Genomic DNA, 21973 nt, shown 5'->3' with positions numbered 1-21973 from the left:
AAACTTCTAGCTTCTTGTGTTTGTTAGGGCTATTTGTGGGTTCCTGAGTCCCTCCCCCCACACAGACACCACTATAAATCTCCCAATATCAACTTAGAAAACCCACTAAATTGTGGGTAGCCTAGTGGGAGTGAGGACTCTGGGAGCCAGGAGCCATTTAGGGTTCCTTGACTGAATAATAATAATATCAGTATATTAGTTACCTATTGCTGCTGTAACAACTTGCCAAACTTCGTGGCTAAAACATCACATATTATTATTTTCTGTTGCTGAAGTCAGAAACCCTAAAATCAAGGTGTTGTCAGGGCTGCATTCCTTTTATTTATTTATTTATTTATTTATTTATTTATTTATATTAATTAAAAAAATTAACAAAACATTTAGAAATCATTCCATTCTACATGTACAATCAGTAATTCTTAATATCATCACATAGTTGCATATTCATCATTTCTTAGTACATTTGCATCGATTTAGAAAAAGAAATAAAAAGACAACAGAATAAGAATTAAAATGATAATAGAGAGAAAAAAAAAAACCTATACCTCACAAGGGCTGCATTCCTTTTGGAGGCTCTAAGGGAAAATCTGTTTCCTTGCCTTTTTCATCTTCTAGAGGTCATTTGTATTCCTTGGCTTGCGACCATATCCTCCATCTTCAAAGCCAGCAGTGTAGTGTCTTCAGAACTCTCTCTCAGAAATCAATGAAATCCGGAAGGGAGGGGAAAGACCCACAGAGGCACTCAAGGACCCTGGCACCCGGCTTTAGGGTTACCTGATTTGGACATTTTTCCAAACTCTAGCCTTTACCCTGATATGGATCATGGCCACACTTCACTAAGTTGTTCTTGGGTTTTTCTCACAGTGATTCTCTGCTTATTTGGATTTTTCTCAATGATGAAACCATCAGAACCACTTACTGTGCCTTATTTAACAGGACCAGATAAAAATATGAGCCTCAGTGTGATCACAAAGACATCCTTCCTCTTTGGATGTGCTCTTACCTGGCTTGCTCCTCATGTTCATTCTCACTGATTCCATCTGCTACAAGCCAGTTATCATCTTACAGGACATCGGCTTCATCGTGACTTGGGTGCTGCTCATATTTGTTGAAGGATTAAAAGTCAAGCAGGTATTAGAGGTCACCTGTGGCTTGGTGTCTGCCACCGAGGTGCCTGCTGTGCCTACATACACAGGTGGTCAGCCCGGAATATTACCAGAGAGAGAGAGCAGCTACCATAGGGTTGTGATACTGGTGACCTACACAGTGACCTCCATGCTGGCCCAGCTCCTAGTATCCCTGGCCAACCTCTCATACTTTCACCCAACATCATCTCCTTGATCTCTGTCTCCCTGGCCTTCCTTTTCTCCCTTTTTTACTAATGCCCAAGAAGAGCATGTTCTTTCATGCAAAACCCAGCAAAGAAGCTCCTCAAAAGCTGTCAGGAAAGTGCACTATCTTAGAAGAGCACTTAAGGATCACCAACCAGTCTTCCAAGAGTCTTTTAATGTTTGAGGGCCTGTGGATGATGACCAGTTGAGTAGCCCAAAGTAAAAAAAATGTGGCTTTGAGAGTATTTGCATAGTGGTTCCAAGATTTAAGAGAGTGCTACTCCTCAAAGCATCTTTTTTATTGGTACCTCTAGTGGGGCTTTATTCACTAAAGGTTTTAACCAGGTTTTGAATTAGATTCAAATACTGTGGGATTACAAGTCACCATCCGAAAGTAATACAATATATAATGGAGCATTGGAAGCCCTAGCAACCTTTGGAGGTCCCTGGCAGCCTTCATAGTAGACTATTTGTAAGTCACCTGGGATCTTTTGAGATAGTTGGCGGTAGGAATCTTCTTAGCAGCAGATGCAGGGTCTCTATTTCTCATGCATTACCAACTAATATTTGGGTGTGCTATCCTGGTCTTTTGATATTAAGTCAAGTTACATCCTTCGTATAACCACAGCAGCATTTCACATTGCTGTGACTCTCAGCATGGAATGCTACACCTGGTGTTTGGAATCGACGCCTTAGTTGCCTTGGTGACCAGCCTGTGACCGTGGTTGACAACCAGGGCCTGGGGTTTCTAGCCAGGATTTGGTTTTTGATTTATGGAAGTTATTTCTCAGTCATTGCTGGGATTTTCCTCATAAGAATCATTTATATACTCTATTCAGCCATGTGCAAAAAGAAAAAATGATCACAGTCCAGATGTATCTGTTGACCCAATACCTGCTTGTATCACGGTATAGCCCAGTGTCACCTAATATGCTCTCAGAGGATGGATGATAAATTGAAAATATATGGTGCTGTGCCTATGTACTTTGGTATTTTAACATTTTTCCTTGATTAAGGAACTATAGAAATGGGGAGCGGATGCTTACTGTGTACAGAAGTTTTAACTAGGTTGAATTTAAATGTTTGGAAATGGATAAAGGTGATGGTAGCACGTTATGATGGTGAGTGTAAGGAAGAAGCACATTAGTAGAGTAAATAGGCCTATAAGAAATGGAGGAAAGAGCATATTATTTGGACATTCAGAGATGCCTGTGAGGAACTCTAAAAACAAATCACTGAAGACAGTTGCTCCTGGAGAAAAATGGAGGGTAAGATGGAGCAAAAGACTTTGCTTCTCATCTTACACACAACTGTACTGTTGTATTTTAAAAATCATGTGTAAGCCGCTTCACCCGATCCCTCCACCCCCCAGCTAAAAGACAGGACAAGAAAAAAAGCCACAACAACAAAGCAGAAATTGCTCTGCATTCTCACCCTGTTAAAGGAGAGGGATTTCCAAGGAGTAGAGTCAAGAGTACAGAAGACCTTTCGTATGATCCAAGTGGCACATTCTGTGTTTGGGGGACAAACTTAAGGACCACTCATCACTTTGGATGGATTATATGATGTGTGAAAGTATCTCAATAAAACTGCTAGAAAAGAAAAGAAAAAGAAAACTCTCTCCCCCTTGTCACCAACTTCCCTCTTACAAGGATGCTTGTGATCGTCATGGCCCTCCCACAGCCCACATGATCCAGGATAATCTCGGGATTCTTAAACACACAGCTGTCTTTTTCCATTTAAGGTGACATATTCACAGGTGTAAGGGACTCGTTCGAGGTCACACAGCTGGTAACTGGAAGCACCCGAGCTTGAACCTGATCTGACTCCAAAGTACTCCGCAGACCTCCTCGTCCAGCACTGCCCTTGGGAAATCCTCCAGCCTCTGGTTTCTAGCCCATTTTGTCTCCTTGTTCTGGGACTTCCCCATTCCTTCCTCATGGCTACCTCTTCTCTTCTAGATAAAGGAAGAACGTTTCAGGCAGCTGTTTACTGCCTTCGGCACGCTGACTGACTGCAGCCTGAAGTTCACCAAAGATGGCAAGTTTCGCAGGTTTGGCTTTATCGGCTTCAAGTCGGAGGAAGATGCCCAGACAGCACTGAACCATTTCAACAAGACCTTTATTGACACATCTCGGATCACAGTGAGTGTGCGAGTCTCAGCCCTGTCTCCCTGTCGAAAGTGATACCGCTTGTTCTCGATCTCAGGGCTTGGGTCCAGAAGACTGTCCCTTTTCTGACTGTAACTTGTGGTGTTCATCAGTGGTTCGCAAACTTTGTTCATAAGACTCACCTGGAGGGCTGGTTAAAACGGTTTCCTGGGGCTGTCCTCAGAGATTCAGTATGTAGGAGTAGAACTCAGGGATTCCTAGGTCTAATGAACTCACAGGTGATACGGGTGATTTAAGGACCACACTTTAAAACTCACTGGCCTACATCATCTGCTCACCATTCAGCAGCAGCGAGTGAGCAGAGAAAGCATGATATACCTGGCCCCTGTCCTCGGAGTGCTAGCCGTCTGTGGGGCAGGTTGAGGTAGGGGAAGTGGGAGAACAGAGGAGGCCCCTACCCTAGCTGGGATCAGGAAGGCTTCCTGGAGGAGGAGGTCCCACCTGTGTCTCGTGTATATTTAAAACATCCATAATGCACTGTTGAGAAGATAAAGCAGATCATGGAGAATTAGACATGGTGTGAACCCATTTATATGGTCATGTCTTATAATGTGCGTTTGAATGTGTATGGAGAGGGATGTATAGGAGGCTTTTTACCAAAATAATAATTCCTTTCTGGGCCATAGGAATTTTTTTTAAACTTTCATTGTACTTCTCTGTTGTTTCCATTTTGCATAATGAGCACTTGTCATTATTGCAGAAGCTACAAAACTGTTTTGAAAACTTGCACAAAAGAGCATAGAACAAGATGGCATGCCCTCTGGCCATGATCGGCTAACCAGCATCCCCGCCCTGACTGTGGCTCAGAGTGGCGTGTGGTGTTTATGCCAGACATGGCCGTCCCAGCAGGACCAGTCCTCACAAGGGCCATCTCCCAGGAGTGCTGGAGTGTTCAGGGCTGGAGAACAGTGGCAGCTCAGGCTTAACACGCAGCCTGTGTCTGCCCCAGAGGAAGATGGTCACCCCATCTTTCTAGTCCCCTAACGCAGTTCCCTAGGGTGAGGTGAGTAAGCCTCGCAGCCATTGGAATAACAGCAAAGCACGGTTTACTCTGCCTCTGCTGGCCCCTGGCTGAGCATTTTTCTGTTTCCTCTCGTTTTATCCTCACACCCACCCTTTGGAGTATGTGGTAAAGAACTTAGGCTCCAGAGTCTAACACCTGCATTCCACTCCTTACCCTGTCAGTACTACCAGTGTGGCGTAGGGCCCGTTACGTGACTTCTCTTTGCTTCGGTGTCCTGATCTGAAAAGTGGGGGTGTCACAGTTTGTCTCTCCCATTGCCGTGATGCTCAGTGAATTAGTTTGTGTGGAAGACAGTGCTTGGTGTGTGTAATCGTCTATATAGTTGCAGTGACTTTAAGAGGAGAAAGCCAAGGTCGTGGGACGGTAAATGAAGTTCTTCATCCATTGCAGCTTTCAGTGGTGCCTGCACAGCAGCAGGTGTAATCACTGCCCTCTCCTTCCCGTGCAGGTGGAGCTCTGCAAGTCATTTGGGGACCCGACAAAGCCCCGGGCCTGGAGCAAACATGCCCAGAAACCAAGCCAGGCCAAGCAACCTTCAAAAGACTCTCTTGCCCCAGAAGCTAAGAAAGTACGTGGATAGTTACTCTGGCCCCAACCCCATCTCAGGAGGGGAGTCACTGCTCTGGGACAAAAGGGTGATGAAGCAGGAATGATCTGAGAACCCCTCCCTCCTCTCAGATGATTCCTGAAAGTGGGCCTCCCTGGGCCTCCCTGGGCAAGGTGGCTCTGCCTCCCCTCTCCACTAGCTTGGCCCTCAGTTTCTGCCTTCTGTTTGTAGGAGGACAAGAAGAAAAAGGGAGCAGGTGACCTGGAGAAGGTGAGTCTGCCCTGCTGACCCGTATGGGGCTGTCTTGGGAGGGCTGGGGTAGGCTGGGAGGGTGGACGCCAGCCCAGGCAAGCAGAGAGCAGTACCCCTCGTCTTCCCTGGCCATACTCCACAGCTTCTTAACACTTCTTGTCTGGTGAAGGGTCTGCTCTGCCTGCCTCAGGACCCACCTGGCACTAGAGATTCTTGGGGTCGGGGAAACGAGCTTGGAGGATGCTCTTACCCTCCTGGAAATTTGGGAGCCTATCTGAGCCTGTCTGCCTCTTCTCCCTTCCTCCCCTGCTGCCTCGGTTCCTGTACCCTCAGCTGAAGGAAGACACCAAGTTCCAGGAGTTCCTGTCAGTTCACCAGAGGCGGGCGCAGGCAGCCACGTGGGCAAATGATGCCCTGGCCACTGAGCCCCCGAAGGAGACGAGCAGGCTGGCCACCGATTACCTGAATTTTGACTCCGACTCGGGGCAGGAGAGTGAGGAGGAAGAGGGGGGAGCCAGTGAGGACCTGGAAGGTAATGGTGTCCATGCCCCCGTGTGCGCCCCCATGCCAGAATGCACACCCCTGTGTGTGCACCGCCCTGCGCCTGTACTGAGGCCCCCTCTGGGCCTGGTCCCGGGGGGCAGCAGCTGCTCATGACTGCCACTGATGCCCTGTCTCCCTGTTTCTCCAGCGGAGGAAGGCCTGGAGCCGAAGGCAGCTGTGCAGAAGGGGCTTTCAGACATGGATTACCTGAAATCCAAGATGGTGAAGGCCAAGTCATCGTCTTCCTCTGAGGAAGAGGAGGAGGAGGAGAGCGAAGATGAAGCAGTGAACTGTGACACGGAGAGTGGGGACGAAGAAGAGGAGGCCCCCGCCGGGAATCAGCAGCCACAGGGGGCCAGAGCCCAGGTGTGTGTGCATTGGGGGGTGCAGGAAGCTTCAGGTGGGGCTGGGGGAGGATGTTCTTGTACTGTCCTTGGTTCCCTGCAGCCCCTTTGCCAGGGAGTATCATGGAGAGGAAAGAACAGGGCTCTGCAGTCCAGAAGGCAGGCCAGACCTTGGCTCTGCCACCTGCTTGCTGTGTGACCTCAGGCAGGCCGCCTTGCTTTGAGTTTATTTCCTGTTTCTAACACGGAGAGGCTGGCTGCCTTTAGAATTGTGGGCATGAATGAGCTAGGTGGTAGATATGAGAGTTTTATCCTTTTTATTTATTAACGCAAAGTATGAGCTAGTCACTGACAATGTTAGGGGAGCTTTATTAAGCACTTACTGTGTGCTCAGTACCATACCTGCCGTGTCGTTGAGTCTCAGAACTGTCTTGGGCGACAGGTATTCTTCTTGTCCTGTTTGTAGGTGAGGAAACTGAGGCCCAGAGAAGGCACTTGGCTTCCTCAAGGTCACAACCGGGAAGTGGCAGAGCCACAACTCAGACCCAGGTCCGCTGGGGGCTAAAGTCTAAATTATAAACATGGGCCCCACCCTCGAGGACAGCTACCTCTTTCCCATCTGGGTGTCCTCCCCACGTTAGAGACAGGACAGACAGATGTGTTGCTGTGGGTCCCCGTTGCCTTATCTCTCGAAGTGACTCCTTTGGCGGCGGCAGTTCCACATCTCCTTGTGCCTTTGCAGAGAAATACCAGCTTCTCTGCCAGCCCTTTATTTTCAAAGCTCTAGGCTTCATCTCTTTTTCTTTACTCTTGCTCTCCCTCTTTCCCCACCCTCTTTCCTTTCTCCTTCTCTTCTAATTAGTACATTCTGTCCTTTTCTCCTAAAATATGTATTCCAGAGGATATAGAAGAGTGTGACAAAAATCAGAGTTAGGGGTTCCCAACTCTGGCACTTAGTAGCTGTTTGACCTTGGGTGGGATACTAAGCCTCTGTGAGCCTCTAATCCTCATTTGTACATCGATGCTTGTCTTAGCTCCTGTCCCCAGGGTCATCTCTGAAACTCCAGAGGCAAAGTGTGTTTTGGGATTCAGAGATTTTCAGATTCCATAAAAATAACCCTGTCCAATGTAGCAGCTCCGACACCAAAAACTTAATAGTTTTTTGGAGCTGTTTGGACGCCAGAAGTATGGAAAAGACCAATAACCTATAATCCCTGTAGGTCTGCTTTAAAGGTTTAATAGGACAGTGTCTGCTAAAGTTTGACCTGGTGTCTGTCACCACGTAAGTTCTGAGTCAGTGGCAGTAAACGTCACTATGCAGAAGAGTCTCTTTCCCCTTTCCTCTCCCTCTCCGGGGACCCGGAGAGCCCGGGGACCCTATTAGCTTACTCATAGCTTGCCAAGCTCCCCTTTCTGTACTCTGGTTCCAGCCCTCATCTGAGGGGTGTACAGGAGATTTTTGCATCCCCCACCCCTGCATCTGGCCACCCTCCCTCCATAGGCAGGCACAGACTTGCTGGCATTCCCTGCCTGCCCTGGCAGCTGGCACCTCATCGATGCTGACCCCTCCTGCGGCTGTGCCAGGGGACTGACCGTGTCCCTTTCTGTTTGCTTTCGGTGGTCACCCAGATAGAGACACCAGTAACCCCCAAGGAACCCACCACCCCTCACACTGTGAAGCTGCGGGGAGCCCCGTTCACCGTCACAGAGGTGAGTCCTGACCGAGGGCAAGGAGAGGGAGCCTGCATGCTCTGCCAGCCAGGTGGTCTCGTTTGCTTGTCACCCCTTTAAAATGATGCCACAATTTTCGTTTCATCAGGAATTGGAGTGGGGAGAATGTTAGGGAACCTAAATTTATATGCAAGTTTTTCTGGAAAGAAAACCGACAAAGAAGAATGGCCTGGAATACCCTGAGACATATTCTGCCCCAGCAGTTATTACAATAGTTAAAACCGTTTGATTCGGGCAAAGGAGTTGGCAGGTTAATGGAACAGAGTAGACTCTAGAAAAGGATGCAAGTCTTTGGAGGAATTTAGTTTAGTTCGTTCAGGATAATGTGGTGTTTCACGTGAATGAAGAGAAGAAAGCGTGCTCTTAAATGCTAATGGGACCACCTCACGTTTGTGAAGGATGAAAAGTGGGCCTTTATCTTGAATTCCTTATAGCATGATAATATTTGGTTTCTTATTTAGACTTACCAATATTTGCTAAAATTTCATATTTTGAAATGTGTCAAAATCACTGCCACGTCCACCAATAGGGAAATGATTAAGGACATCACGGCCCGTTTCCACCAGCTATTTCAGCTGATGATATCATCTCTATGAAAGAATGTGGGCAAACACCCATGTGGTCTAATGGGGAGCATAGAAGTACCTAAAAAGGTACTTAGGAAAAAAGATCACAAATGGTGCCCTAAAAAGCCGATGATGAGTTTGCTATTTTATTACCATAATTACATTATGAATTTATTTTCCAATTTTTCTTCAAACTTCTTCCAATTTGGTTGTATTTTATAATGGAGAAAAGCCATCGTTTAAAGAAAAGAAAGAAGCTGTAAAGGAAAAACTACTGAGGAGTCCTTCCTGAGTTCAGACACTTGCCCACGCCTCGTTGTTGGGCCAGTGTTCTTTCATTGGCTCTGAAGTGGGGAGATCTTTCCTTCTTGCAGAAAAATGTTCTGGAATTCCTGGCGCCTCTGAAACCTGTGGCCATTCGAATAGTGAGGAATGCTCATGGGAACAAGACAGGTGAGGCCAGGCTGTTTCCAGGTGGGGTGGAGAGGCAGAGGGCAAAGAGGGGAGGCCGGGGAGATGTTTAAAGGCGGCCATGTCCTTTCCTGTTGGCTGCCCTCAGTTCTGTGGTTTAACTGGCCAGGCCAGGGGTTTACCTCGTCACCTGCCCCACAGCCTCATTTGGAGTGACCCTGGTTTTCACCCAAGGTTCCCTTCCCTCCATTTCTTATGCTTGACTTCCACTTCTTAACTCCACCATGCTCACTGGTTCTGTTTTAAACAAGTATTGGCAGGTCCTGGGTTTGCTGTGCCAAGTTCGTTGTCAGCTCTGCTGGCAGGAAGTGCTCTGATTGAGGATGGGGGGAGTTGCCCCCGCCCCAGTGCTGCCCTCTCCCCAGGTGCCCACTCTGACTAGCTCCCCTACTCCCTTGTCTTTGGAACCCTGACTCCTGGCTGTCCTGGGGCAGGGAACATGCTGCAAGAAGGATCTGCCCCTGAGGAGGTGGAAGGCGGCTTGAGCTCCCTGCTGGCCTGGCTGGGGGTGCTGCAGGGAATGCAGCAGTTGAGTTCACAGCAGTAGAGTTGAAGCTTCTCAGAGAACCTTGCAAAGGCCCTCTGGCCATGGGAAGGCCGTGCAGGCCACTCTTGGCCTAGGAGAGACTGTTGAGGGCAGAGTGATTGGGCTGGCAGCTGGGGAAGGAGACCTCCCAACTCATTTCTTAGCACAAATTCCCTGCACGCTGGATAGATCCATTCAGCAGGCCATCTCTGTCTCCCTGCACCAAAAAAGTAAGCACTCCTGGGTGCCACTGTTGTCTTGGTGATGGGCGGTACTCCTGCTTTCATAGGGCTCCAGGGCCTAGAAGGGGGAGTAGAAAGGGTATCAGGGCTGAGAGAAAGCCATGTTGGGAGGGTATGATGCTTGGGAAGAACAGCAAGAAGCTTCTGTGGAAGAGCTGCTGGGGGGCGGGGCTGGCTGCAGGCCCTGGCGGGTCGGCGGGGGGGGGGGGGGCTCATGATCGCAGATGCGACCTGGCGCGGGGGTTACTGGGGTGTAAAGTTAGGGAGGTCTGCAGCCAGGTCCAGAGCAGTCTCCTTGCTGGTGGAGGGGGTGTCCCGGGGTAGGGCCCAAGAAGGCAGCGGGGCTTGGAGGAGGCTTTTGCAGCCCTCTGGGAATGGGTCGTGGGTGGAGGGTGTTATGGGTGCAGGTGAGGGGCCAGGGTGCAGGTGCAGAGGGGACCATGGAGTCACAGGTGAGGCTCTGAAGAGCCACGTGACAGGTAGAATTTGCACATGCTCTGGGCTAGGTATTGCCCCGATGAGCTGTGTGCCTGTTTTTTCTCATCAGGAAAGTGGGGACAACTGCCTGCCCTCCAGCCTCGTGGGGTTAGGGGCTGAGGGGGTTGAGGATGTGGAGGCCCCTTGAGCTGTAGGAAAGACCTTCCCCCTTTTGGGGCTTCAGGAGTCGGGCAGGGTGATGGTCCCAAGGGCTTCTCCAGGAGTCCACTCTACCTCCACGGTCACCTTCCTCCAGAGGATGCCAAGGAGCAGATAGCGGTCAGGGGTGGGGAGATGGGGGGGCAGCAGAGGGGTCCCGTGTTCGTGACTCCTAATCCAGCAACTCTCTCCACATACCCAGACCCCAGGCTCCAAACACTCCCTCCCATGGAAGCGAGGCTGATCGTAGGAGTGAGTCTCTATTTTGGGGATTTGGCAAAACAAGAGGTTTCCCACTCTCCTCCAGTTTCCCCAAATACCCATCACAGTACATTTCCGTCTGTGGGTCCCCGCGGTTCTCAGACTCCATCGTTGTCCCCTCTCAGGTTACGTCTTTGTTGACTTCAGTAGTGAAGAGGAAGTGAAGAAGGCTCTGAAGTGCAACAGGGAGTACATGGGTGAGGAAGCCACCAGGCCCTTCTCTGGGGGTTCGGGGGTTGGTGCATCCTGCATCTGTCTACACGTGTTTACTAAGTGGCCACGGGAGCCTGGCAGTGTTCTGGGCACTGAGGCTATCGCAGTGAGCGAAACAGACCCAAATACCAGCCCTCTCAGGGCTGGCACAGGCTAAGCTTTAGAATAGGGGGAGGCTGGCAGAGTCATGTAAATTTAAGCAAATGGATGTTATCAAGTAACCACCTGGTCCACACTGGGGAGAAACACCTAGTAGGCAAGGGCCACGGAGAGGGCCAGGATTCGAGGGGTGAGTTTTAAAACAGAATCATGTCCGCCTGAGTCTTGCAGAGATAGTGGCATTTGAACAGAAACCGGAGTTGAGGGAGCAGGCCCTGTGCTGATGTGGGGTCAGGGCATTCCAAAGATGGCTGGGGAAAGGCAAATGCCAGAGCGAGGAGGCGCTGCCCTGGCATGGGTGAGCCATTCAGATCTAGCTCCTGACCCCAGTGAAGGTCTGAGTTCTATTAGGGAAGAGGAGAAACCTAAGGGCCCTTGGTAGCAAGCCAGGCAGCAGGTATGTATTTGAGCACCTACTGTGCGCATGTGGAGGAGATGGTGACCAAGCCCCCGGGGCAATGCGTGCAAACAGTTGATTAACTGCCCGAGGGTGTTGTCTAGGGCAGCGGTGTCACATGAGACCTTCCCCTGGGAAGAGCAGCACAGGGCCAGAGGGCGATAACCCGGAATGCAGAGGACATGCCACTGTGGCCTCAGAAGGCCCTAGCAGGCAGCCCTGTTAGTTGGAACTGAACCTGCAGGATGATGTGACTGGAGAGAAAGACCCTCTGGCTAAGCCCCAGCATTGGGGACTTACTGTTGTCCTGGTTAGCAGAAGTTTGAAGCTGGCAGCTCCCATTGTCTGCCTGGCCATGTGTCTTGGAAGGTAGCAGAGGAGAGATGAGAATGTCCAGCTGGCAGCCTCTGGAAGATTCTGCCCCCCAAGTCCCTCCCCCCAACTCCTCTTCTTGTGCAGGTGGACGCTACATCGAGGTGTTCAGAGAAAAGAGCGTCCCCATGGCCAAGGGGCCCCTAAAGAGCAGCACCAAGCCCTGGCAAGGCCGGACGCTCGGGGAGAATGAAGAGGAAGAGGACCTGGCCGACTCTGGGCGGCTCTTTGTGCGGAATCTGCCCTACACCAGCACCGAGGAGGACCTGGAGAAGCTCTTCTCCAAATACGGTAGGGGCGCAGCCTCCAGGCATGCTGCACACTCCCACAGTACCCATAGCGCAGAGGGGTGGCTCTCGGCTCAGATGCCCTGGGTCCAGGTCCCAGCTGCCTCCTGTTAGCTCTCCAGTGAACTGGCTTCACCTTTCTTGCCTCAGTGTTTTCCCCTTGTAAAATGGAGCCCACTCCCCTGAGGCTGTGCTGAAGATTTGATGGTGTGAGACACGCAAGGTGGCAGCAGAGTACAAGTGCAGGGTGGCATTGTAGTGTGTTTTGTTGTCTGGATTCTCACCCTCTTAACTCAGAACTGAAGACATTTGAGTACATCTTTTGGAGATATCTCTACCCAAACTCTTGCTGCTCAGTATTTGGAATTTGATAACTGTAGGTATGAATTAAACAGCGTCCCTAGCCTTCTAAACATTTTGCTTTTTAAACTCTTGCTGCCTAATCTGAGCATCCAGATAGATTTGGTAGCAGGGGCTGTTATTGTTAATATTTCCCAGGATAATGACTTGAGTGCCTGCGGCTCAGCTTTATTGCAGGGGGCTGTATTTGCCTGCAGGGTTTATGGTTGTTGAAGGAAAGGAAGCTTGGGTAACAGTAGGGGTATGGTCTCAATGTCTTTGAGAGCTGCTGTAGTTTCTCTCTTGGTTTCCTGAGGCAGACTTGTTGCCTGGTATGGGCCTGACTTTTGGGGACAAGGAGTCCCCAAGTGAGACTTTATCATCAGGCAAATTGGGGTCACCTTGAAGCCTCTGCTCCGCTATCACCTGCTGCCTTGTTTGGGGGACCCTTCTGCACAGGCTGGTGTCCTGGCTTACCTAGCAGAGCTGGGATGGACAGGAGAGGTGAGAACCGTCTGTTTAGAAAGACAAAGACTGAGAAGGGGACATGGTCACCCCTGATGTTACAGTTTGGAGTCCCTCACACGAGGGTAGTAATACCACCGTCGACACTGAGACAGCAGTAACCAGGCCCTGTGATGGAGGCTCCCTGTGTGAGTGCATGAGCACCCCCAGCCGCCCTGGCAGCACACTGCTCTCCGTGTGCCACTTCACAGATAAAGGCTAAGGCATGAGAAGGCCGAGTTACCCACCCCAAGTCGCACATCTGGTAGGATTGAGCCAGGGCACCTCTGTCTATTCCACTCCCCCTCTCGTAGGAGAGACACATGAAGTATGGTGGAAGGACACGCCTGACCCCCACGGGTCTTTGCTGCTGCGGCCGTCACAGAGCAGCGTTTTGGTGCTCTTACCGCTTCTAGGCAGCGGCCTCATTGGTGTCGGGCACTTTCTCACCCAGAACTCAGGCCCTGCGGTAGTGTGCGGGAGACTGACACTTCCTCTGTCCTCAGGTCCCCTGTCTGAGCTCCACTGCCCCATTGACAGCCTGACCAAGAGACCTAAAGGCTTTGCCTTCGTCACCTTCATGTTCCCCGAGCATGCGGTGAAGGCCTACGCGGAGGTGGACGGGCAGGTGTTCCAGGTGTGGCTTGTGGGCTGGGTGGCTGCTGGGCTCAAGTGATTACAGAGGCCGTGTGCATATGTGTGCCCGTCCACACGTCAGGCCTAAGGGAACAGTGATGGTGTGCCAGGCCGCCCCCTCCTGTGGATGGCCAGAGCGTGAATGTCAGAAAAGGCCGTCACTGAGCAGATGTGCTCAGCACACAGCCTTGGGCCCCAGGCTACTCCATCTCCCTTTTTCTGCTTGTTTGCTTATCCATTCATTATTGATGTGTGTCCTCAGGGTCATCAGGGCAGCCCTGGCAGCTGCGGTTGGAGCTCACAGCCTCACTTCCATGTTCAGGGACAGGGTGGGGGGCAGTCTGGAGGAGATGGGGGAAAAGGGGCACAGGTACCACACATATCACTTATCAACTGACCAGCTTATCAGCTAACCCATCACCACGTCCCCGTGTCACCCAGGCCCCGTTCAGGGTGGAAGCGGCCACTAGCTCATCCTACACGATACCCTCTCCTTCAGTCGGGGTTCTGCACCGGACCCAGCTCCCTTGTGGCTGAGGCTGACGTCCTTGGACAGCCCTGAGCATGGGTTTTTGTTTACCCCCTTCTTCTTGTCCATTCCAGGGCAGGATGCTTCATGTGTTACCATCCACCATCAAGAAGGAAGCCAGTGAGGACGTCGATGCCACGGGATCGTCTTCTTACAAGAAGGGGAAGGAGACCAAGGACAAAGCCAACAGCTCCAGGTCCCTGAGCCCTCTGCGCCCCTGACGCACTCTTCCGCTACCCTCACCCCTGACATTTCCAAGCTTCCCTGCCTCCTCCTGCTATTTACCTCTTGCCCACAACCTTGCTGAGCTGCAGTTTCCTCGTCTGCAGAATGGGGAGAATATGAGCGCTGCTCCTTTGAGAGCTGTAAGCATTGAGTGAGTTAGTATATACCGAGGGCTTACGCCCTGGCCCAGAGGGAGTGCTGGAGAGCTGGGAAGGACCATGTCCTCCTCTCTCGTGCTGTCTGCAGGCCTGTGGCAGGAGAACAATGCTTTCTGTGCTCAGCAAGGCCAGCCTCCGAGCCCGTTTCTCATGGTCCTCCTATCCGGAAAGCTGTTCCCCTCTTTGGCTATGCTCTGACCTCCCTGTTGTGTCCCCACCCCTCAGCTCTCACAACTGGAACACGCTGTTCATGGGGCCAAATGCTGTGGCCGAGGCCGTCGCAAAGAAGTACAACGCCACCAAGAGTCAAGTGTTTGACCACGTGAGTGAATCTCAGCTGACGCACCAGGCCAAGCGTGGAGAAGAAAGAGCCAGCACAGAGGTCACAGGGCAGGAGCTCACTCTGGGCCTTCTCTGAGCTCCGGGGTTTCCAATGGCAAAGTCACGTGTATGCCCTCGGGCCTTCCCAGAAAGCCCATGGAGTTGGGGCAGCACTCTCCCAGCCCTCCCCCTGGGAAGAACCCCCTCCCCTGCCCAGTCCTGGTGAGGCCACAACAGAAAATGCACTTGATAATGACACCGACAGGGGAACCCCCTTTAGCGCTCATAGGTGTCGCATACTGTGCCAGGGGGCCTCCCACACAGCAGAGCCTGTTAATCTGCATCACGGCCCTGTACAGCAAGTGCTCTAGTGTGCCCATTTCCCAGACATGGAAACTGAGGCCCAGGGGTGCAAGTGGCTCACCTAGGGCCACACGCCTGGAGGGAGGTGGAGAAGGGATGCTCCTGGGCCTGCCCCACTCCGGCATCCTTGCTCTGAACCTCCAAGAGGCACCTGCCTTTTTGCCCCCAGTTCCCTCGGTCTCTGAGGCCAAGGAGAGGCCTCTGTTCTTCCTCTTTTCTACCATTGCTAACCTAATTCCCTCCAATTTTTTCCCCTTTTGTCTCGCTAGTGCTTCCAGATCAGGTCCTTCCTTTAAAACATAACCATCTGCAGCTATACACAGCTTCTGTATCAGTCTAACACCAGATGGGAAGTGTGTTTTCAGCCCATCAACCAAGGACACCCATTAATTCAGGCCATAAGTCCCCCCCCTCCCCCAACATGGGCAGGCACTGGGAATCGAACCCTGGTCTCTGGCATAGCAGGTGAGAACCCTTCCTGCTGAGCCACCATGGCCCACTCGGCCCATAAGTGTTTGACCCTTGTTGTTGGCCCCTTCTCCTCAGACTCTGTAGGTTAGTGCTATCTAGAAGAAATCAAACATGAGCCATAAAATAATTGTAAATGTTCTGGTAGCGCCAGCAAATAGAGGTAGAATAAATTTTAATAACACATTTTAGTGAACCCAGTATATCCAGCGTATTTGTCATTTCAACACATAGTTGATGTAAATTATTGTGAGATATCTTAGTTCTTTTTTTTCCTTACTAAGTCTCTGAAATCCAGCATGTATTTTGCACCTGCAGCACCCTCGACTCAGCCCTGCCACCTCTCTTGTGCTCAGTTGCCCCCTGTGGCGAGTGGCTGCTGCTCTGTGGGTTGGTGGGGAGAGGCTACAGCCAGAATTCGCTTTTCAGTTCAGACCCCACCAGGACTCTGGGCTCTGGGAATGCAGCAGTGGCCTGAGTAGAACTAGTTCTCTTGTGGCTTGCTTTCTAGTGGAGGGGCACCTTAAGGGAGCAAAGGTACCGCCTGTTAGGTATGAAGGAAAATAAAGCCGAGTAGGGAGTGTGAGGCGACTGCAAGTGGGGCTTATTTTAACAGGAGGGGCGGTCAGCCAGTGATGTTTAAGCAGAAACTGAATGACAAGGAAACAGGGGTGAGGGCCATCAAGGCCAAGGTCAGCAAGTGCAGAAGCTGGAGGAAGGGATGAACTTGGCCTGTGGGAGGAGTAGCAGGGACTGGAGTGTCCTAAGAGAAGAGGAAGCAGGGGCCAGAGATGGGATGTGAAGTTGGAACAGGGCCTCGGGGTCTCAGATCTGCTATGAGAGCCCTCGGAAGCCAAGGCCATGGGGGGACCTCGAGGCAGTAGGCAGCGGGCATTGAGAAAGTCGTCTTCACCCAAGTTTGCTTGAAGGCTGCTGGGATGGAGGGCAGGTCTGGCTTCCACCCAGCGACCATGAGGGCCCCTTCCTGTCCTCCCTCCTACAGGAGACCAAGGGCAGCGTGGCTGTGCGTGTGGCCCTGGGGGAGACCCAGCTTGTCCAAGAAGTGCGGCGCTTCCTCATCGACCACGGGGTCAGTCTGGACTCCTTCAGCCAGGTGGGTGCTCGAACCACTGGCCCCTGGAAGGTGGGAATGGCATTTCAGGTCAGGGAGATGCTGATAAGTTGGAGGATCAGGCTTTCAAGGATTATTATTAATAATTTTCACATTGCCTCTAAAGAAGCTTAAGAATTGGCATATTTCTCAGACAAGTGGACACTCTGAGCCAGAATTCTGTCTCAGGAACCTGGACTAAAACAACTCGTTCATCGGCTTTCCTGGGCCTGAGATTTTCCACCTTTGGATGGATGGATGGGTGGGTTGGTGGATGGGTGAATGGATGGGTGGGTGGATGGATGGATGGATGGATGGGTGCATGGGTGGATGGGTGGGGGGGAGTGGCTGAATCAGTGGATGGTTGGATGGGTGAGTGGGTAGACGGGGCTAATAAATATACTAATAGCAAGTATTTATTAGGACTTAAGAGCACTCTCCTAAGTTCTTTATGTGTTTTAACTCCCCGTTCTTGCGTAATAATCCTATGAGAACAGTGCTGTTGGGGTCCCACTATATAGATGAGACTAAAGTCACAGAGAGTGAAATCACCTCTTCCAGGTCACAGCCAGTCAGTGGTGCTGGATTTGAACACAGGCCACCTGGCCCCAGAGTCCGTGCCCTTAACTGTTACATTCTCTGGCCTGAGTTGTACCTAAAACCCACCCTGGTGCCTACCTCTTCCCACCTGCAGATTGCTTCCACCTTCTCACCTTGTTAGATCTCACAGCAGCCCTTCAAGGCCTGCAGATGGGTGTTGCCATCAACCCATTCTGCAACTGAGAAAACTGAGGCCCATAGAGGAAACACGATGGACCCAAAGTTTCAGGTTGGATTGGTGGTTGAGCTGAGACCCGAGCCCACAGCTATTCCTTTTGCCTGGAACTTTTCTATTAAATTTTATTCTCTTCTATGTACATCCAACATTCTTTCATAAAATCATTGCTAATGTTTACGAAGTGCTTTTACTGGATACTTGGCTTATGTTAACTCATTTCATTAACTTCTTTACTGGACTGATCCTGTGATGTAGCTTCCGTGTCCTTATGTTACAAATGAGGGGGCTGAGACACAGGAAAGCTAAGTATATTTTTCAAAACCACATCTAGCATCTTGGCTTGGGTTTTCCCAAAATTCGACTCTGCGACAAAGATTCAAGTGTTCACAGGGGCAGTGTGGCCAGCGTGGCGGTAGGGGGGAAGGGATCAGTCCAGGTCGCGCTGTGAAGGCAGCTGCCACAGCAGGGGCCAGGAGCTGTCTGTGTTTTGAAACCTACAGAATCCACATCTCAGAATTAACCTACCCAAGAGTTGAGTTGAGAGCTGTTCAAAATGTGTGTGTGTATGTGCGTGTGCGTGTGACTTATTCAGCAGTCGTAGCCCCCGCGTGTGTGGTAGCAGGTGGTCTGCAGCTCCAGGAGAAAGTCCTCAGCAGTGAGACAGATTCTGGCCAGCCAAGAGCTGAGGTTGGGGCACTGACAGCCCATAAGTGGGGCAGATGCTGGAGAGAGTGGCTCCTCACTGGTCCCCTTCCTAAGCACCCTGGTTCCTAGAGTGCCACACGGGGCGTCTCGCCTGGAGACAGCCACACATCGATCAGTCCTGCTGTCAGGAGCTTGGGGCTCCTTTCTGTTGCCCCGTATGTGTTCATTTTTTCCCTGCAGCCTGCAGCAGAACGAAGCAAGACTGTGATTCTGGCCAAGAACCTCCCGGCGGGAACCCTGGCGGCCGAACTGCAGGAGCTCTTTGGCCGTTTTGGGAGCCTGGGCCGTGTGCTGCTGCCTGAGGGTGGCGTCACTGCCATCGTGGAGTTCCAGGAGCCCCTAGAGGCCCGCAAGGCCTTCAGACATCTGGCCTATTCCAAGGTACAGCTGTCCCGGGACTCGGAGTCTGTTTGTAAAGAGGCTGAGCCCCAGGTCAAGGGAGAGGATCGAATGAGCCATTGTATCAACCGTTCTTGGCACAGACCTGGCGTGTGTAGTACTGTCCAAAAACATCCATCTCTATCATGGTCGAAATGTCGTCCCTCCTCTCACCATTTTTGCCCACCGCAACAGTGTTGGGCCCAAGAATGTGAGAGGGAAGCTCTGAGCCACCTCCAGGAAGAGTCCTTGATCCCCTGCCCGGCTCAGGCTCCCCTCGGCTTCCTTTCCTGTGTGAAGTTGAACCATCTTCTCCGTGCTTTTGGTCCCTGCTCCTGTAGGTGGGGCTGTCTCCTGTTTCTTGTACAGTTTCCTGTGGCTACCGTACAAATGACCACACACTGGATGGCTTAAAACAACAGAAACTTATTCTCTCCATTCCAGAGGTCATAAGTCTGAAATCAAGGTATGGGCATGGCCAGGCTCGCCGTGCAGGCTCTCGGGGAGGATCCTTCCCTCTTCCTCCAGCCTCGGGTGGCCCCAGCTGGTCCTTGGCTGTGACTCTATCATTCTGTTCTCTGCCTCGCTTTCATAGGAGCTTCTCCTCTTCTCTCCATGTCTGTCTCTGACTCTTATAGGACACGTGTCACTGGATTTGGGGCCCACCTGGATTGCTTAGGATGCCCTCATCTTGAGATCCTTAATTTAATGACATCTGCAAAGACACTGTTCCCAAAAAAGGTCACGTGCATAGGTCCCGGAACTCAGGATATGGACATACCTTTTTGGGGACCACCATTTAATCTCCTGCAGGCAGCTTCTGTTCCTCAGGCACTGTCAGGCTTTGCAGACCTTGGTACCCCCAGTGAGGTCCTTAGGTGCGGAATTTGTAGACGGGATATCGTTTCTCATCCTTTCCATCTCGGCCTTGCAATAATCCCCAGCGCACCCAGTCCACCCTCAGGAAGTGGGTCAGTGCCTCACCCAGAAGAGTGGGTATCTGGGTGGGCCCCTGAGTGGAGCGTGGATACCTTCTGCTCTTCTGTCTGCTGCTTTGGGAGGAGATGCCCATCCCCCAGAGGCTCCTGGCACAGCGTGAGCGGCAGGCACCAGCACCGGCTCCAGAGCAGCCTCTGAGCTACTCCCCTTAGGTCCAACGCAGTTTTTGCTTCCCTGATTCCTCCCGGCACCAAGATTACTCTTTCCATTTTGCATGTGAAAATGAGGCCCCAAGAGGTGTAGTGACTCAAGGTCACCTGGCTAAAAAGTGCTGCTGCCAGCTTTGGGGACCCAGGCTCTCCCATTCCATCGCAGGTATTCTTTCTGAAGCCTTGTTAAAGTATGGCACACTTCCTACCTCTGTCCTGCAGCACCAGGTTGCCTTCCCCTGAAGCAGCTATCATCAGTGTTGTCTTTATCCTTTAAAAAATTAACCCTCCAGGCACACACATTTGCACATATACACATGCACTGCAGATTAGTCTATAAGGAGATAGAGAGAAAGCCTGTTCTCTTCACTTCTGACCACACGCCTCCATGTAGTACAGATAAGTACTACATCTTATCTGTAGTACTGGTTCCCCTCATCCTACTCCCCATTTCGTCCTCTGACTAGAAACATGAAGTGGGCCTAGGAGCCACCACGTGTCCAGTGACAAGAATCTGGTGTCCTTCTCTGGGACCCCAGATGCAGCAGGGGGGCTCTGGTGTATTCTAAGGAGCGGGCCACATGTGGGCTTCCAGGCTATGCTCTCCTCTTCCTCCCAGCTCCAGTCCTCAGGTGAGTCACCTGTACTCTTGGACCCTCAGGCTCTTCATCTGTCAGATGGGACCACATCCATGCCTAATGCTGTGACAAGGTTTGTGAGGTGGACCCTCATGCTGGCACCCCTGTCTCTGCAGTTCCATCACATCCCCCTGTATCTGGAATGGGCTCCAGTGGGCGTCTTCTCCAGCTCAGCCCCGCAGAAGAAAGGACCCGGAGATGCAGAAAGGGACGAGGCTGAGACAGAAACTGGTAAGAGGCAGGCCTGAGATCACAGTGTCTCAGGACCAAGTAGGGGAGAGAAGGAAGGAGGGCGAGGGACAGCCCTAAATTGCTCTCCAGGTATTCAGTTGAAAGTTTTTTGTCAGACTCTTGGATTTTATAGGTCTATTTCCTTTAAAAAATAGAGCTTAAAAATGTGCATAAAAATTGGCAGCATAAGATAGCCAGCTTTTTACATTGTCAATTAAAAACATTAAAGAAAACAATAGGATTAATAGGCGTTCAGAACAGAGTGAGTTATCACAGGATAACTAATAGGTGAGACGGGGCCCATGATTTTTATCGTCCTTGAAGTAACACAGCACCCTCTGGTGTCCGATGGCTGCAAAGGCATGGAAGGGAAGAGCAGCACCCCCTTAGCTCAGGCTTCATAGTTTGGGGCAGGGGCTGGCCCCATCAGCAATTGGAGCTGGACAGTTCTTCCTGGTTCAGGGACGCTTATGCAAACTGCATGACATTTAACATCCCTGGGCTCTGCTCACCCCCCAGTCACTGGGACAACCTGAAACACCTATTCCCAAAAGCTACCACGAGGCAGTGCAGCCCAGATCAAGAGCCTTAATTTAGGGGCGGGGAAAGACTTAGAAAAATTGGTCATTTCACCCAGATATTAAGATTTTGCCAAATGGTAATTGCCACCCCCATAGGGTTACCAATTATTTAGTTTATTTAAGTGAAATTAAAATAAGAACAGGTAATAATAAAAACTCCCCATCTACCACCTCCATTGTTCTTCTGTGAGGGTGTTTGACCAAGAAAAAAACAGCGAGGTGGGGGAGCAGATCCTCAGTTTAAAAAACAATCCTTTAAATTGGTTAGCCCTCACTGCATGTAAATTTCCCTACATAGTCCATGTTTCTCATTTCACTGTGGCTTGTAAAGTTTGCAGGACTAGCTCATTAGGTACACAGGCGTTTAGGAACCACCGTTTTAAAGCCTTATTCCAGTTAGGATGGAAAATCAGTAAGTTTCTTTGCTCTTTGAGGATCCAAAAGCAATCTCTAGTCACTGAGTTAATGCTTGTTAGCATATAACCTCTCTAAAGCCCCTCAGTTTCCCCCATTGATGAGTGTGCTTTATCCACAGGTTTGGCTAGGATTCTTTTCAAAGCCTGCACATGTCCCTATCAAAAATAATTCTCTTTACGCAGTCCTGAGTTCTCAATTTGCCACTACCCCGAAATCTTCAGCTACCTTAGTTTTCACTTTAGTTCCTACAACAGAACCTGAGCAATATTTTTTTTAGCCAAAAGCACAAAGATTGCCAGGATTGAGGAGCCCTGAGAACACCCTAGGTCCTGGAAACAGATCCAGCCCAGGGGTTTCCCACCCTGCTCGG

General features: G+C 50.8%; 1 protein-coding gene and 1 pseudogene across 3 annotated transcripts in view; both read left to right on the top strand.

The window, feature by feature from the left end:
• Positions 1 to 21973, top strand: part of RBM19 (RNA binding motif protein 19) — a 169790-nt gene that overhangs the window by 2382 nt on the left and 145435 nt on the right. For all 3 annotated transcript variants that reach the window (XR_013175572.1, XM_077159922.1, XM_077159921.1), the window contains exons 2-16: positions 3293 to 3475; positions 4975 to 5094; positions 5305 to 5343; positions 5659 to 5857; positions 6017 to 6234; positions 7842 to 7922; positions 8884 to 8962; positions 10771 to 10842; positions 11874 to 12077; positions 13423 to 13553; positions 14156 to 14277; positions 14690 to 14786; positions 16620 to 16730; positions 18391 to 18591; positions 20491 to 20605. Coding sequence is in view for 2 of the 3 variants with exons in the window: in XM_077159922.1 (XP_077016037.1) it covers positions 3293 to 3475; positions 4975 to 5094; positions 5305 to 5343; positions 5659 to 5857; positions 6017 to 6234; positions 7842 to 7922; positions 8884 to 8962; positions 10771 to 10842; positions 11874 to 12077; positions 13423 to 13553; positions 14156 to 14277; positions 14690 to 14786; positions 16620 to 16730; positions 18391 to 18591; positions 20491 to 20605 (1972 nt within the window). In the remaining variant the exon portion in view is untranslated. The remainder of the gene's footprint in view (positions 1 to 3292; positions 3476 to 4974; positions 5095 to 5304; positions 5344 to 5658; positions 5858 to 6016; positions 6235 to 7841; positions 7923 to 8883; positions 8963 to 10770; positions 10843 to 11873; positions 12078 to 13422; positions 13554 to 14155; positions 14278 to 14689; positions 14787 to 16619; positions 16731 to 18390; positions 18592 to 20490; positions 20606 to 21973) is intronic.
• LOC143682258 (thiamine transporter 2 pseudogene) lies at positions 540 to 2486 on the top strand (annotated as a pseudogene).

The sequence above is a fragment of the Tamandua tetradactyla genome, chromosome 5 (assembly GCF_023851605.1).
Source record: "Tamandua tetradactyla isolate mTamTet1 chromosome 5, mTamTet1.pri, whole genome shotgun sequence".
Classification (NCBI taxonomy): domain Eukaryota; kingdom Metazoa; phylum Chordata; class Mammalia; order Pilosa; family Myrmecophagidae; genus Tamandua; species Tamandua tetradactyla.
Note: the sequence above shows the minus strand (reverse complement) of the source record. Positions and strands in the feature narration are given on the sequence as shown.